The sequence below is a fragment of the Cyprinus carpio genome, chromosome A6 (genome assembly GCF_018340385.1).
Source record: "Cyprinus carpio isolate SPL01 chromosome A6, ASM1834038v1, whole genome shotgun sequence".
NCBI classification, from domain to species: Eukaryota; Metazoa; Chordata; class Actinopteri; order Cypriniformes; family Cyprinidae; genus Cyprinus; species Cyprinus carpio.
In genome coordinates, this window is record NC_056577.1 from 9503817 (window position 1) to 9519810 (window position 15994).

Consider the following 15994-nt stretch of genomic DNA (forward strand, 5'->3'; position numbering starts at 1 on the left):
TAAAAAAGACAAATCACATAATATTACTAAAACGTAAAAGAAAACTGAAAATTAAAGGCCATTTAGAATATTATAATAATTCTAAAATAGCATGGAATTGTACTAAATGAATGTGTTAAATTATCAGCCCTATAAATAAATTGAAAAGGAACATTTTCATATGATTTTAATTTGTAAAAGTAAAATCTAGTGTTATGTTGACAGGTTGTTAGAAACCATTTGATAAGATCCAAACTATAGATCTGGGCCCATATTCACAAAACATTTTATCATACAACTAAGAGTTCTCCTAAATAGCAGTAAAAGTTTTTAACTAAGAGTTTTTTCTTAAAACCTATTCACAAAGCTGCTGAGACAAACTTTTACTAAGGAATAGACAGAAGTCTTAAGCTAAGAGTAAGGGCGGGGTTGACCTCGTTGCTATGAATGATGTCAGCACTTACTAACTATGCACACAGTGATTGGCTGATAGTCTCTGTCAGAGATTTATTCATAGAAATATTGTAGAGCACAATATTATGTTGCCATATTCAAATAAAGGTTTTAAAATAAAAATGTTAGTTGCCAAATTTAAATAAAGATTTTAAAATGCAGCCTAGGTGTCACTAATTAAACAAGTAGGCTACATATTCAGCTAATTGTCAGCCTCTTACATATATGTGTTCATTTTAAGCTTTAGTTGACTATTAGTTGCACTTTTATTAATAAACCATATAAATCATAATAATGAGCCTTTAATTGCCTACATAGCCTAATAAGCACTCAAGCACACGCAAAAAAGGCCTGCCACAGCGCACAACAAATATAATAATTATGAATTTGTTAGGGAGAACTGCATTAATGTTTTAATTTATTGTAACGTCGTAATTTATTTTTACACTAGTGCTTTCTGTTTTCGATTTAAGAGATGAAGTATGCAACACTGACTTATCTCCACAGCACCTGTATGCATATGGATTATATAATGTGAGAATATTTGTTTTCTATTTGAATTAGTTCATTTAAAAGTTTCACTCTCTTTAGATATATTTTTTCATGTCTGCAATAAGGCAAGCATCCACAAAGTTTCTAAGTGACATGCTCAAGTTCACAGAGTCCCAAACGGCAGAAAGCGCATCCTTTTTGCTTTATTATTTTACAAAAGCACAACATTTTGTTACTATTCTGAGTGCACACGAATAAACGTAGAGTCTTTACAGATACAAAAGATGCATTACTCTTATCTGTATGACCAAAAATGATGAAGTATTTTAAGAGCAAATGATCGCAGCGACACCTCCATCTGTCCTACAGTAGCGTTCAGCTTCCACACTCCGTACAAACATGCACACTTTTTCCTAGGCTAACATTAGATTGAACTAATGCTACTACATACATATCTCAGATGATAAGCCATATTTAAGGTCGATGAATGTTAGGTGACCATATGGATGTCCTGCCCAATGTAATATATTACCATTTGTCCGTCACGGACTGCGTGACTTCGCCACTTCATGTGGATATTTTTTTTTTCTGCGACTAAGCGACTAATAAAATATGTTCATATGCATATAAACAGCCTTTTAATTAGCAGAATAATCATGGCTGATAGTAAGACATGCAAACATAAAAGAAAACCAAACTGGACGCGATCAGCTATATATTAAGGATATAATCAAACATTTGGTGTTGGGATAACCTCAAAACCAAACCAATTAGAAAAAATTTTTCTAAAATGTTTATATTCCAAGGTAGATTGCTGGCAACAGCCATTTTAGGATATTTCAGATTTGGTCTTAGTTACTTAGGAGTCCTCTTCACTACTCCTAACATTTCACAAATTTAGGAGATAATTTTAAGTCTAAAACGCTTTGTGAAATACTCTTAGAGCAAAAATTTAGGAGTCCTAAATTTAGGACTGACACGCCCACTATTTTTAAGATTTTCTCCTAAATTGGCAAGTTAGGAGCTACTTTTAGCCTTAAGATGTTATGTTAATACGGGCCCTGGGTTCTAAGTCAGGTGGTGTGATACTGACCCGGACGGTATCCAACTCTTTGTTCTTCTGCATCAACTGCTTCTCAAGTTCCACGATTTTAGACATGGCCTCATTCTCTGTTTCTAAGAGTTTGTCTGTCATCTGCAAACATGAGGAATAGAATGAGATAGGGGAAATATGCTAGAGAACTCAGATAACTGTTGTGTTATTATTTAATTATGTATATATATTATGCTGAAAACTAAGAGGAAATGACAAGGAATCAGAAAATGTGGTGTCTGAGTATTTGCTCACATGTGAGAGACTCTCCTCCAGTTCCTCCACACGTTCCAGGGCAGCATTTTTGGTCTCTGCATCCTCTAGAAGTGTCCCAACGTCAAACAGGTTATCCAAATAAGCCTGGATCTGCACCTTGAGTTTATCACTTTCAGTGTGCTTTAGCCTCTGTGCACAAAAACACACCCCAGAGACAGCAAACAACAGTGGGTTTCTGACTGAGCGTAAAGAGAAAATACTTTAACACACTAAGAACAGTTTTCATACCTCCAGATAGTCATCCAAAGCAAGCTTGGTGAAGTCATACTGGAGATGAACTCTGAAGTTCATGTCCTCTACTGAGTGCACCACAATATTGATGAACTGCATGCATGCCACCTGAGTCACGAACAGAGAATGATGAAGAGATATGACATCAGTGGTGGTGAGAGCTTGTCAGTTTAAAAGGCACTCCAGAGGAGAGAGGAAGGACTCTGTAATATAGACCCACCATGAAATCAATATTGTTGTCTTCATTTTTGAAGTGTTCCATCAATTTTTCAAACCTTTGGGATTCTGAGCAGACCTGAGAAACATAAAAGACATAAGTTATGTTTTAATAACCCACAGAAAACAACACTGGGCTTTCCGGTTTTGTAATTTAGCTTTTTGCTTTGAGTAGTTTTGTGAAAGTTTCTGTATTAATGAATATAATTACTAAATTGTCTGTAATTTGGTTAATTTTATAAAAGTAGTTATTTCCTTTGTTTTTATGATGAATCATAAAATGTATCATGAAATGTAAATATGATTGAAGCCCACCAACTTAAAATGTTACCCATGAGTGAAATAATGTCAAACACTGGCAGAGGACTGGAAACCAGCAGAAAAAAAAGTAACATTAGATCTATAAAGTGTGGGACATGTTCTTTTATTATTGATTTATTGAAGATTTTTAATGTTTATTGTTATTTTATGTTAATAACCGAAATGGTTACTGAAAGAGGTGTAAGTTTTTTTTTTTTATATCTATAAATACATAGATACATAAACAAATAAATCAATAAACCCAAGTATGAACACCCAATTTTTGAAAGTCCTGAAAGGATTTCACACTCAAAAATATATTGAATTATTGTTATTTTCTATGCATATGAACTCCCTAACAAAATCAACCCACTAACTTCTAAATATAGCTATTCAAGTTATCTGGTGAAATTCCTGTATTTTTAAATATCTCAATATATATAGAAGAAAGCTAAGTATTTGACTATCTTTTTAATTTTTCCTGTCCTACATCAGAGTGAAATAAACTGAATGGAAAAATGATGGAAGACAGAATATCCTTTCCTACCTCTTTGAAATGGTCAAAAGCAGCAAGGATGATCTCGTGTCCTCCTCTGACCAAACACACAGCGGCCAACAGCTCCAGAACTAGGGCTTTGGTCCTGCACAACAAAGACAAAAGGACACTTATATCAAGAAACAAAACCTGCACAAAATACTTAGTACTACAAACTCTGATAAAACATTCCAAGGAAAAATTACAATTCCAGATACTCTTAACTCTTAACCAATCAAGAAATCTCCAAGGGGCAGGTCAAATTGTCCTACTGGTTTTATGGTTGGGAAAATACTAGAGGAATTCACCTATACAAGGAGGTATTCATAAAGGTTTTGTTTGATGGCTTTGAAAGATTCTGTATCATTGTCTCAAGGAACAGTCTTAGTTACAAACTATTATCTTCTATTGACCTTAATCAACACAACTGACAGACAATTCATCCATTTATAGCTAAAGTTTCCAAAGAACAGCCCTGCTAAAAAAGGATTTTGATCAAATGTAATAACTTAAGGGTTTGGATGAAAGCCTTGACTGATAAAAGACTTCTCATCAACCATTTTGAGAGGTTTAAACAAAGAAACTGTAGAAAAGTTTGAGGGCAATGGTTAATGTTTTCACATATATGCTGGTTAAGAGAAACCAGTATATATATATATATATATATATATATATATGTGTGTGTGTGTGTGTGTGTGTGTGTGTGTGTGTGTGTGTGTGTGTGTGTGTGTGTGTGTGTGTGTGTGTGGTTACCTGGGATTTTTGTTGTTAAGGCTCAGAGCAATTTCATTGACAGCATGGGGATGGGACATAACCATGTTGAAGCCATACCAGCCAAAGAGTGTGTGATACAGAAAAGGGAAAAATTAAAAGAGATTTAAATATTTTTTGTTTTGTTTTTAAATTCAGCCGTTTTTAAAATTTGCATTTCATAATCTGCTTACCTGGTAATTCATAATAGCTCTTAGACACATGATGCAAACATGAACATCATCTTTTTTACACACCAAACGTGAATTCTTCAGAGTTCTGCGACTGGGCAAAGTACTTGACCTAAGAAAGCAATACAATGTTAAGGGCGGTCTTGTAAAAATATTTTCCAATTTTCAGAATGAACACAAATGTGCTTGTGTCTGTTTGTGTGCTTCTACCTTAAGGAGTGCCTAGTGGATCGTGGTATGCTGCTGCCGCTGACCGGTGATGGTAGATTACTGTCGCCATGGAGATCTTCTATAGACCGGCTCCAAGGGGTCTCTACAGAAATCTCACCTGTGGTGCTCTCTGCTACATCTCCATCAAACCTGAGAGAGAATAAAAGAGTTTAAAGCCCAAACAGAAAATGATGTATAGGTTGTGTATTGTTTATGTCAAAAGTACTACAAAACACAGTGTCCTCCCAACTCCTCCTCACTGAGAAAGTTTGCTTCAGTCTCATTTTAGGCTCTTCCACAGTTAATGGAGTTATTTGTTACCTGTCAAGGTAACAAATGACTTTTGTCTTCCAAATTTTGTTGTATTTCACTGCTAATACTACTAGGTTTGCTTCTGATTCTATAGAACCACTCTTTTGAACCGGCTTAAAGGTGCAGTTCATGTCAAAAATGAAAATTCTGTCACCATTTACTCACCCTCCACTTGTTGTTGTTGAAAAATGTTAGTATCCGAACAAGTTGATGGGCAGTCATGGAAGTCAATGGTGCCCATCAACTGTTCAGATACCAACATTTTTCAAAATATCTTCATTTGTGTTCAGCAGAAGAAAAAAACTCATACAGGTTTGGAACAAGTGGAGGGTGAGTAAATGATGACAGAATTTTCACTCTGGAAGTGAACTACTCCTTTAAGGATTTGTGTTGGATTCATGGTCTCCTAACTGTCAGATTGATAAACCCTGTGTGTGTGAGAGAGAGAGCGAGAGAGAGAGAGTGTATGTAAAAGGATAACTAAATGGTCAAATATGGTATGCCACAAGGTTCCATTTTAGACCCATTGTTGTTTTCCTTGTATATGCTTCCTTCAACTGATAAATATAAGGAAACTTTTGCCTTTTATTTTAATTTTTTAATGTAACACAGTTCAGTCCTCCAGACTCCAAACTCTTTTTAAGGGTACATTTACATGACAACGATGTACTAAAATGGAAATGTTTTTCCATGGCATTTGTGAAAAGTTTTGCATACAGATGACAATGCTGTTAAAATGATCCCTGTTGATACGGATCCGCAAAAAATGATAAAAATGCTTTATTTTGTATTCCAGTCCAGTAGTTGGCGATGTCACTTACACTACGCAGCTTTGCACATACCTACTGTATACACATATGTAACAGGGTTGTAAACAAAGAAGTTATTTATACTTTTAATAACACCTTTAAGACGGAGTCAACAAATGCACTGAGCAGCGCTGGCATTGGAATTCAGCCTTAACAGTTGAAAGGATACTACGACAAAGATATTGCTTTCATCAGTGGACATTTAAACTTATGTTTTATTCTGTATATGCGATTGAGCTGAAGAATGAATGCTTTATCAGATGCAGGTAATCACACTCACTCAGTCCATCTCTCTCTTAAAATACTCTACATAATACAGTAAGCTTTAATACAGTTATACAATAAGCTTTTAATGAAGCAATTCAGTGTTCCTTCGTTACTAGTTCTAAAGTTATGTTGGGCTAAGATGTTAAACTGTCAACTTGAGATTTGAGTCAGTGGCGGAAGGTAGTAGTTCTGCATACAAAATGTGTTTTTTTTTAAGACACTCTGTGGTTGTTTATTAATTATTTACACACTTGTGCCATTAAACAGTTGTATAAATGCAATATCACACTCGTAGTCATGTGATATCGCTCTATATCAGAATGGCTGTGATTATCTCAGCCTGCAGCCTTGTGCCTAGCAGTGGTTTCCAATTCTGGTCCTGATGCACATAGAATTGCACATTTGGTGTGTCTCTCCTATCTGACACAAACTACTTCACAAACTCATTAAGGTCCCAAAACTCTTGTCTTTTGGCAGTGCCAATTAAAAAAACTAGATGAGCATTTCCTTACATGGCTCTTTACCTTTGGAATGGCCTTTCTAACACTATACACAGCAAATAAAAAAACTTTTTAAATCTATACACAAAAAACATCATTCAATCAATCCATATAGTCATACACAATAGGGCTGCACGATTAATCGGACGCAATTAATCGCGATTGTCATGCACATTTTGTCAGTAAAGCCTGTTCTGTGATTAGCAGTAAATCACCATCACCTGCTTTCAGGTGGAGCACCATTTACTACACAGAGCCGTAGTTCACTGACAAGCTACGCAAAATCGCCTTCATAATCGCAGACGATATAATTGTAGGATTATGTAATCTATGAAATCATTTGCGATAATGACAGCTGTTTGCATATCTTCTCAGTAAACTAAGGCTCTGTGTAGTAATGCTGCTCCATCTGAGAGCACGTGAAAATCCAACATTTAATAACATGTTTTTACTCCAAACTCACTTCATAACGTCAGTCGAGTGTTTGAAATAAATACTTCTGTGAGATGATGTGGCTTCTTAAACAGAATAATAAAAGGCACACAATATTCCATTGTATTCTAAGCAGTGATAAAGGCTATGTCGATTAGAATTTCATTATAGATATACTTTATTATGATGAAAATTATAATAATAAGAACTCAGATAAACCATATATTGCCGTAGTCGTGTGTTTATTAGTCACGTTGAATCAATAAAAGCAGTTAAATCTTCTGTTTATTCAGCTGCAGCGATTTCTTCTTCGGGGCATATTTGGATTTTCAGCGCGAGAGTGCCCTCTGGCTTTTGGGTGGAGATTTACTGCTGATCACAGAACTGTGCTTCACTGAAAGATGACAATCGCAGCTTCTGCCTAATTGCGATTGATTGCCTTTGTGATTTAATTTTGATTAATTGTGCAGCCCTAATCCCCATAGTCCACTTCTAATCCTGCAACACTTGTTCTGCAGGCTGGCAACTATTGATCCTTTCTTTATTAGAAGCACTAACATTACTTCCATTTCTTTCCTTTGCCTACACCTTAGGACACCCATGCCGAGTTTCATTAGATCCTGCCATGCCCAATACATGCAAAACATTTTTTTAAACAGTTTTCACAAATCTAATTCATTGAATTCGATCTTGCTTTCACACTGACCTCAAAACACACCTTGCAAATTTTCATCCATCAAACCTTCTGTCACTGCTAAATGAGGCACTTATCTATTTCATCACCCAAACTTTCATTTGTCAGAAGCAACCCAGCAGTGACTGGTGACAAGATTTCAGCAACAACAGTCGACTGTTGTGACAAACCTTACCAATTAGAGTGTTCTGAGGTGGTAAGCAAAAGCAAAAGACAGCAGCAAAGACAAAAATTATGATTGACAAGCAAAAGAACTACTTACGTGACCGCATACTGGGCAAAAGACAGGTACTCCACCAGAACATCAAGCCCTTTATTATCCTCATTAAGAAACTCTCTCACCCACCTAAATGAAGAACAAAACATTTACTGGCCTTTCCCCAACTGAATACCCCAAAAGAAACCTTTCACAGATCTAAAAATGAACTTTATTCATGTTACATTGAGGTTGATTCATTGGACATGTGACTCACCCGATGTGATTGGTTCTAAGAGATATCTCCAGCTCTCTGAGCACCTGTGTTGACTCTTGAACTCGCCTTCTAAATTTCTGTGAAGGAGGAGGAAGAGATGTCCACTTCTGAGCAAGCATGTACTTGATTTGGTTGGAAAGTAGAAAATGCCAATCTTTTATCATTAACTTTTTGATGATAAATGAGTGTGAAATATTTACTTAATAATAAGTTGTCAACTTATCAGAAAGTAAATATTTTACAAACATTTACATATTTTTAGACTGTTTCCTTTTTCACATCTTTTTTTGAGTTTGACGATCTTGAAAATGATCTTTCTTACTCATCACAAGAGTGCTGTTACACTTATAACCTTGAAGGACACTACGTATATCAACACATATCCAAATTTTAGAAAACCTTATTTATTATTTACATTTATGAATGTAACATTATTAATATTTGACCCCAAATTTCTACACAAAACAGACCTCCTAGCACCTTCTTGATATCCAGTTTGACTACTCCAGTTTGAAAGGCCCTACATTAGAGGAATTATATTCTAATGGTTTTTATATAAGTGCTGAATGACTTTACTTGTATAATAGGGATTTCTGGATGGGCCTTTAAATTTAAGAGGTAGGTGTTTCTTCCATTACTTAGATGCATCATTAAAATATGTAGGAGACATTTCTCTTTATTTGCATATATAATTAATTTAAAGGAGTAGTATGAAAATTCTGTAATCATTTACTCACCCTCCACTTGTTCCAAACCTGTATGAGTTTCTTTCTTCTGTTGAACACAAAAGAAGATATTTTGAAAAATTTTGGTGTTGATGGGCACCACTGAGTTCCATAGTTCCATGTTTTTTTCCTACTATGGAAGTCAATGGTGCCCATCAGCTGTTTGGATACTAACATTTTTCAAAATATCTTCTTTTGTGTTCAACAGAAAAAAGAAACTCATACAGGTTTGGAACAAGTGGAGGGTGAGTAAATTGTGACATAATTTTCATTCTGGAAGTGAACTACTCCTCTAAGGCATCTTCATACATACATGCATGTGCATCTACTGTATACTAACTGCAAGTGCCTTGCTTAAGGGCACGATGATGATCACTCCTTGAAGAGTTTGAATGTACAAACTTTGGATACCAGGGCTAGATCTTTAAATATTTGTGGGCTTTTAATATAGCAGACAAAAAGGCATAACTCACCTTCCTGGTGGCAGCAGGGTCCAGAAAGCTTCTGAGCTTCTGAATGTACGTATGAGGAGGATTTTTCACTTGGAATCGTTCCTGTTAGACACAAAAATGATGCTTTATTTCTATTATTCAAATGTATCACTCCTCTTGAAGCAAGTTCAAACCCCTCCCCAACTTCAACATGAAACATTAATGAAGCAAACCTTCTTTTCTGTTCAGTTATCCTCTGATCTAATTCCCAATCATTCAACTCCTCGCAGAGTCTAACTTTTACCCAATCACTCCTGAACCACATTTCAGCCTTGTAAGCCTCATGGCAATCACTGAGATATGATCATTCATTATTTAGACAGCAGGCATTTCACACTCTTTCACCTCAACAAACATTTCCACTGTCAGCCATGTTCTCCTTCTCTTACGGCAGTGTAGCCATGGTGACATGATAGGGTTGATGTAGAAAGATTGTATTAATAAAGAATGTTTACTTAGTGGTGCTGTTCATGAGTTCGCCTGCCCATTCAGCCCTGCCAGATAATGATAAACGAGCTTGGCTTGCTGTCCACGAAGGAGGCTCGAACCTGAGGTTTCAGCTCGAGCTCAGAGTAAGAACCCCTTCATATGACGGTACAGTATGGAGGAAAAAGATAAGGAATTAGAGGAGAAGTGGAAGTGGAGGGATGCCGGAAGAATTGTTGCTGGAGCAGTGACCGCTGCTTATATACGGTTGTAGTGATAATTAACAGGACTGGATGATTAGGTTCCTCCCAAACCTGCGTTGGGAACTTTAATTATGATAAGGGAACTTTCCTCTGTGTATATGTATTAGGATGATTATATATCTGTACTCATTTTCAACTTGGATCAATTTAAGTTGTACAGGTTTACAGGAAATAAAACAAAATTAAAAGGTCAGAGGTTGTGTCATTTAACCAACTTTAAAAACATTGATGGATTACTAACATTGATGGATGTGCTTTCTGTCAATGTGAAAGATAATAAAAAAAGATATCTGCTTTATTGGAATCATTCTTTGAATAAGGTATGCCAACAGGAAATAAAACAAAGAAAATTACAACGTTTTAATTGGGCGACATGAAAACAGACCTGTAGCGGAATGGACAGAAATGAAGTGTATTCCAGTGGTTATTTAATCGACTGACCAGAGTGCAAGTGTCTCGTCTTATTTCACTGAATAAAAACCCAAGAAACCTCAACAGAGCACTTGGTATGGCTAAAATAGCTACTGCCACAGAGATTCATGTGATATCAATGTCACAATAAAGATGTCAAACATTACAATATTATGTAGCTGGAATTTTGTTTTGACATTATTAAATATTTTTTTCAAAAGCCAAAGAGGGTTTAGGGTGTCATGCACATGGGTTGTCATTTTTACGCTTTAAAGTATTACCCTGTAAAACCTGACATATAAAATAATGGCCAAACTATTTATTTGAAATGGAACAGTTTACTGAACTCATAGACAACAAATGAAAAATAATAAATAAACAAATAAAAAATAATTGTGTTTTTATGGCTCATATAGTATTCCTCTGTTTTATTCATAGCCATCAACTGATCAGAAATGTACAATTTGATTCTGATAGTTTGTAATGTAAATTAAAGATACTGTATCTTTATAACATTATAGCAGACTACTCCTATAAAATGCACAGAAATAGCAGTTTCCACTCTATATCTCCCAGTAGTATAATAGTATTATACTTTGTTTTATGATTGTAGCTCTGTAGTTTTTATTCTGGGAGGCAAAACATATAATGTAATGCAATACAAAGATGATTGAGGGATGTACAAATTCCTCAAAAGCCTGATGTATCATATTTAATACTTACATTTTAATGTTTTTTCTACCTTTTAATATTTTTTTTCTGAAAAAATAAATAAATAAGCATTGATAATCAAGTTGCTTTAGTCCAGCAAGTTTTCATCTTGAAATATTACAATGTAAAAGTTATTCTTACATTTTATAAAAATCATTAAAGAGTTCACATTAAAAGACAAATGTAACACAACCTGAAGGAGGACGTTTTTAGAATTATACTTTGGCTACGTTTACACGACAACGATGTAGTCAAAAACTGAAAAGTTTTTCCTTTGCGTCTTTAAAAAGTTTCACGTATACACGACAATGTTGTCAAAACGATTCACGTTTACACATATCCGCGAAAACAGCCAAAACGGCCAGTACTTGGCACTGTCACCTTGCTAGTAAACAGTACCTGTAGGGAATTGATGATAATATGACGTATATGATGCGTCTCCACTGGTGGTTGTAATATTGGTGAAGTAAACAACAGTATACTCCGCCATTGTTGTGTATGTATGTTCGCGCTTGCCTTTAAAATCGACACATTCTGTGCATGTCTACATACCTTACACATACTATGAGGTTTCATATGCATGATGCATGATGTCACCATTTTTGGCTGAAAACGTTGTCGTGTAAACGGCCCCTAAAAGGCCTTTTACTTGCTAAAACAGTATCAATCTATAAGGTATCAATCAGACAGATGACAAAAAGCATGTAGTAGATTTTGTACAACAGGTTTTTCAACAAAGTTTTGAACAGGTTAATAATTTAGAGGCCATGAAACTTGTATATCAAATATGATACCATAGGCTTTATAGAGTTAAAACTGGGTATAATAAAGACTTTAATTTTCTGTAAAAAGGAAAAAAGACAGTTGTAACAACCTCTGACTAAGATATGGTTATATAACAGTTCTGTAAAATTGCTTTCTGACAAGACTCATTATGGAGAACGCATGTAAACAGACACTCTCACCTGATCACATATCAGTTCCCATTTTTTTTCATTGTCATACTGTCTAAGGAGCCTCACTTTATCCGGTGGAAGGTTCATAGAGTTCTGAGAAAGACAGAAAGAGAGAGAATTAACATTCTTTTTTATCATACATTTGAAGCATTCTGTATGTACCATGTTCATCAAAAACACAAATGATGAAAAGCTAAATAGCTATTCTTGAAATTTCCTGAGACACCGTGGATTTTTCTTTGCAAGTGGTTCAAAAACAAATATGTCACTAGGCAGTGTGTAACCTATTTACTATTTTGTCCCATCTCTGATCTAAGTTCAAACATGGTTTCAGTTTGAACAGACTAAATATCTTCAGAACAGCAAAATTCTCCTCTGCAACAATCATACAGAATACAAATATCTGCACCTTCATACAGAATATCACCAGCATTAAAAAAAGCTGTCTGAATTTAATGAAACTTTAATGACAGTGCCTCCCTAAAGGAACAGTTCACTCAAAAAGAAGATTCTGTCTAAAATGCAAGATGTAGATGAGTTTGTTTCTTCATCTGAAGAGACTTCTGTATTACATCACCAATTTAGTATTGCTCACCAATGGATCCTCTGCAGTGAATGGGTGCCGTCAGAATGACAGTTCAAACAGCTGATAAAAACATCACAATAATTCACAAGCAATCCTTAGGACTTCAGTCCATCAAATAAAATCTTACGAAGTAAAAAAAATTGTGTTTGTCTGAAACAAAAGCATTATTAATGTGTCCTGTTAAAACTGTCACTTCTGGACAAAATACCAGTTCATAAACCATAATGATGCTTCCTCGAGTGTAAAAGTCCACCACGCTCTTACATCAAAATTCTTACATTTTGTTTTTAAATGCTTTTTTAAATGTTTTGCTTGATCTGTGCACATTTTACTCCTGATTCTCTGGTTTCTCTGGAGAAAGCGATACTATGGATAGAGGACTCAAATTTTACAAATACGCAACTTTTCATTTCACAAGACATTAATTGATAGACTGGAGCTGTGTGGATTACTTGTGATGTTTTCATCAGCTGTTTGAACTTTCATTCTGACGGCACCCATTAACTCCAAGTAAAGGATCCAAGTAAAGTAATGTTAAATTTCTCCAAATCTCTTCCAATGAACAAACAAACTCATCTACATCTATGGCCTGAGGGTAAGTAAACTGTCAGCAAAATATTAATATTAATTTTTGGCGGAAATATTCCTTTAAGACATGCATATTTAGAGAGGGAAACCAAGAATGAAACCTTTTCTTTTATACTCCATGAAATTTAGTGAAAAATATCTCCAAAGTGGTTTTTACTTGTATGTTACACACTTGGTCCATATGTGCTAATTCTACAAATATAAAATAATATAATGGATTGATAGAGTTCAATCAGATTAATCAATTGCATTAATTTAAATGATATTTAAATAATTTAACTGAGCCCGTCAAAGATAACTGACTGAAACATACTGTTAGTTTCTCATGCGTTTTTCAGGTTACTTTCTGTTCTTCTATTTGGCCATAATAAGCCAAGCCCAAGATTGACTAAATGATTAATGAGAGAAAAGCTCTGGAAATCAAACAGTCTGAGCATCAAATGAAAACACAGCAGCAGTGCCCAACATGTGGAAGAGGGTGAAGAGACTTGGGCTGCAAAAGCTAACTCTATTGAGACAGAATTTGTGATGCAAATCTGTGAAGAACGAGGCAGCATTAACCAATTTGCATTCACTCCCCCCGCTCCGTTTCTCCTCTCTCAGGCACAAATACAGACACAAACAGACAGACATGCCCACACACATGCACACATGGCATGAAGCGGTTATGCTGATTTGCAGACTTTTGATTCTCAATGCACTGATTAAATCTTGAGTGTTCTGTGGCCAGGTCTCTAATGTAAGCAAATGATGTGTGTCTGTTTGGAGGACACCCTGAAAATCAAATCAGGGAGATAAGTAACAGATGACCTATTCTAAGTGCATTGATTAAAGACCTTTGAGTACTTCACATGTAAAGCTTGTCAAAAGAATGTGGTTTTGAATCCATCAAATTAATCAAGGCACTGCAATTACAAACATGAACAGGACCAGCTAATATTAATAAGAAAACAGGTCTGATCAAAGTCAGTGGTACAATACAGAAACAGTTAGTTACACTTTATTGATCTCCGAGGGGAAATTTAGGGTCTCTTGGGGGGGTTTGTACCACTCCAAATGTAATTTTAATAGACTGCAAGCTGGATTCTGATGAGAGAATTAAATCACAGGATAGATATCATGTATATCCCTCAAGACATTATCTGAAGAGCCTTTCGTGACAAACTGAAGCATTTCAGACCCCTTTACCAGACAACAATCAGACAGGTTGTGCCACTGGCTGAAATATTAACCAGCAAGATAATAATGACATGGTAACTCTATCTGTATCTAAAGAAGTGCAAGTACTTTTCATGCTTCACGGGTTATTGGTTATGTTAAGTCCAGCACCTAAAATAATGTAATAGAAAAACAAATGCAGGGAATACAGTGGCCTACAGAGCACGTTGCGATGACTGGGTAGACTCCTTAAATCACACATAAATGCATAATTGCCGCAATAAGAAAATATATATCCAAGATCACAATTCTAGTGTCGCTAAAACAGATCAAAACCCCAAAGGATTCCATAATAAAAGTGCCGCGCGCCTGCAATTAGTAGCTATCATGCACGCGCAAACAGCATCAAAGCAATGCACACTGCCAACCGCACACAATAGAGGCGTGTGTGCTGGCGTGGGCTGCCAGCTTCCATGCTAGCTGTGCACATGATACAGTTACATCGATATGGCTTTTTAGTATATAAGTGAAAATTACCAGTGCGATTGCAAATCTCTCCTCCAGTTCGGCCGGGTCCGGCATGGGCAGTTTAGGGGGTTTGCTGCCCCTCGCCCTGAAATCTGTGAGCTGAGCATCCATACTTTCTGCGTTCCCCATGTTTTGTCTGATGCCTAGCGACGGTAAACCCTTTGGAAAACGTATTCAGCCCCAAAATGTAATCAAAAGGCAAAAAGCAATCAAAAAAGATAGTGCAGGCTTTTAAAGGTGACCAGACACCCTCTCCATCGATGCAAACCCGCAGAGCTCTGTATCAGATGCGAGAATTCGACAAGAGCATCCCTACATTGTTAATCCATATCTGTCGGGCCCTCAGTTCATTTTTCGGAGCTGTTGAGCATCGTTCACTCAACAGCAGGTCTGAAGCTGGGCGCATTTATCTGTATCATGCGCTATGAATGCACCGCTGGAGGTTTGCGGCATGATAACGCGCATGGCTCGGACTCGGGCAGGCCAGTTAATCCGCGCTGTGTGGATGATAACAGACGGACTTCGACTAAACGCAAACTCCCCCATTCAATCCCCGACACAATGAAGCCTTTCAGCACCAATCCCCCGCTGGGGAGTGCCAAAAAGCCACGCTGAGGAGTCGAGGGGGAGGCAATGTTTTGTTCTGTTGCATGCCGGTATTTGTAGTTTGGGCAGCACATCTGCGACATTATAGCTTTATTTATTATAACGTTCTAAAAATCCGACTCAGAAAGTGCATTTATTGTAGTTTATTGTAGAAACACCTGTGTTTTTATTATGTTATGTTGTGCATTATTTTTTTTTATTTTATGTTTTATTTTATTATTAGGTTCTTCAAAATAGCCACCATTTCCTTTCATAACAGCTTTGCACACGGTGGAATACTAGGATAATTAGACTTTAACGGAAAAGAAGGAAAAAATAATAAATGTTATTGT

At 36.1% G+C, this 15994-nt stretch overlaps 1 protein-coding gene across 5 annotated transcripts in view; it reads right to left on the reverse strand.

The window, feature by feature from the left end:
• Nucleotides 1-15664, reverse strand: part of LOC109054507 (formin-like protein 2) — a 29393-nt gene extending 13729 nt beyond the window's left edge. For 4 of the 5 annotated variants that reach the window (XM_042757945.1, XM_042757943.1, XM_042757941.1 and 1 more), the window contains exons 1-13: nt 15066-15664; nt 12206-12289; nt 9412-9492; nt 8214-8290; nt 8003-8086; nt 4727-4876; nt 4520-4628; nt 4329-4405; nt 3588-3681; nt 2745-2819; nt 2522-2632; nt 2273-2422; nt 2018-2119 (exon numbers count right to left, since the gene is read on the reverse strand). In XM_042757945.1, the coding sequence (XP_042613879.1) occupies nt 2018-2119; nt 2273-2422; nt 2522-2632; nt 2745-2819; nt 3588-3681; nt 4329-4405; nt 4520-4628; nt 4727-4876; nt 8003-8086; nt 8214-8290; nt 9412-9492; nt 12206-12289; nt 15066-15185 (1314 nt within the window). In that variant the 5' untranslated portion in view covers nt 15186-15664. The remainder of the gene's footprint in view (nt 1-2017; nt 2120-2272; nt 2423-2521; nt 2633-2744; nt 2820-3587; nt 3682-4328; nt 4406-4519; nt 4629-4726; nt 4877-8002; nt 8087-8213; nt 8291-9411; nt 9493-12205; nt 12290-15065) is intronic. The other variant, XM_042757944.1, reaches the window with a different exon arrangement.
• Between the last annotated feature and the right edge of the window lie 330 nt (nt 15665-15994).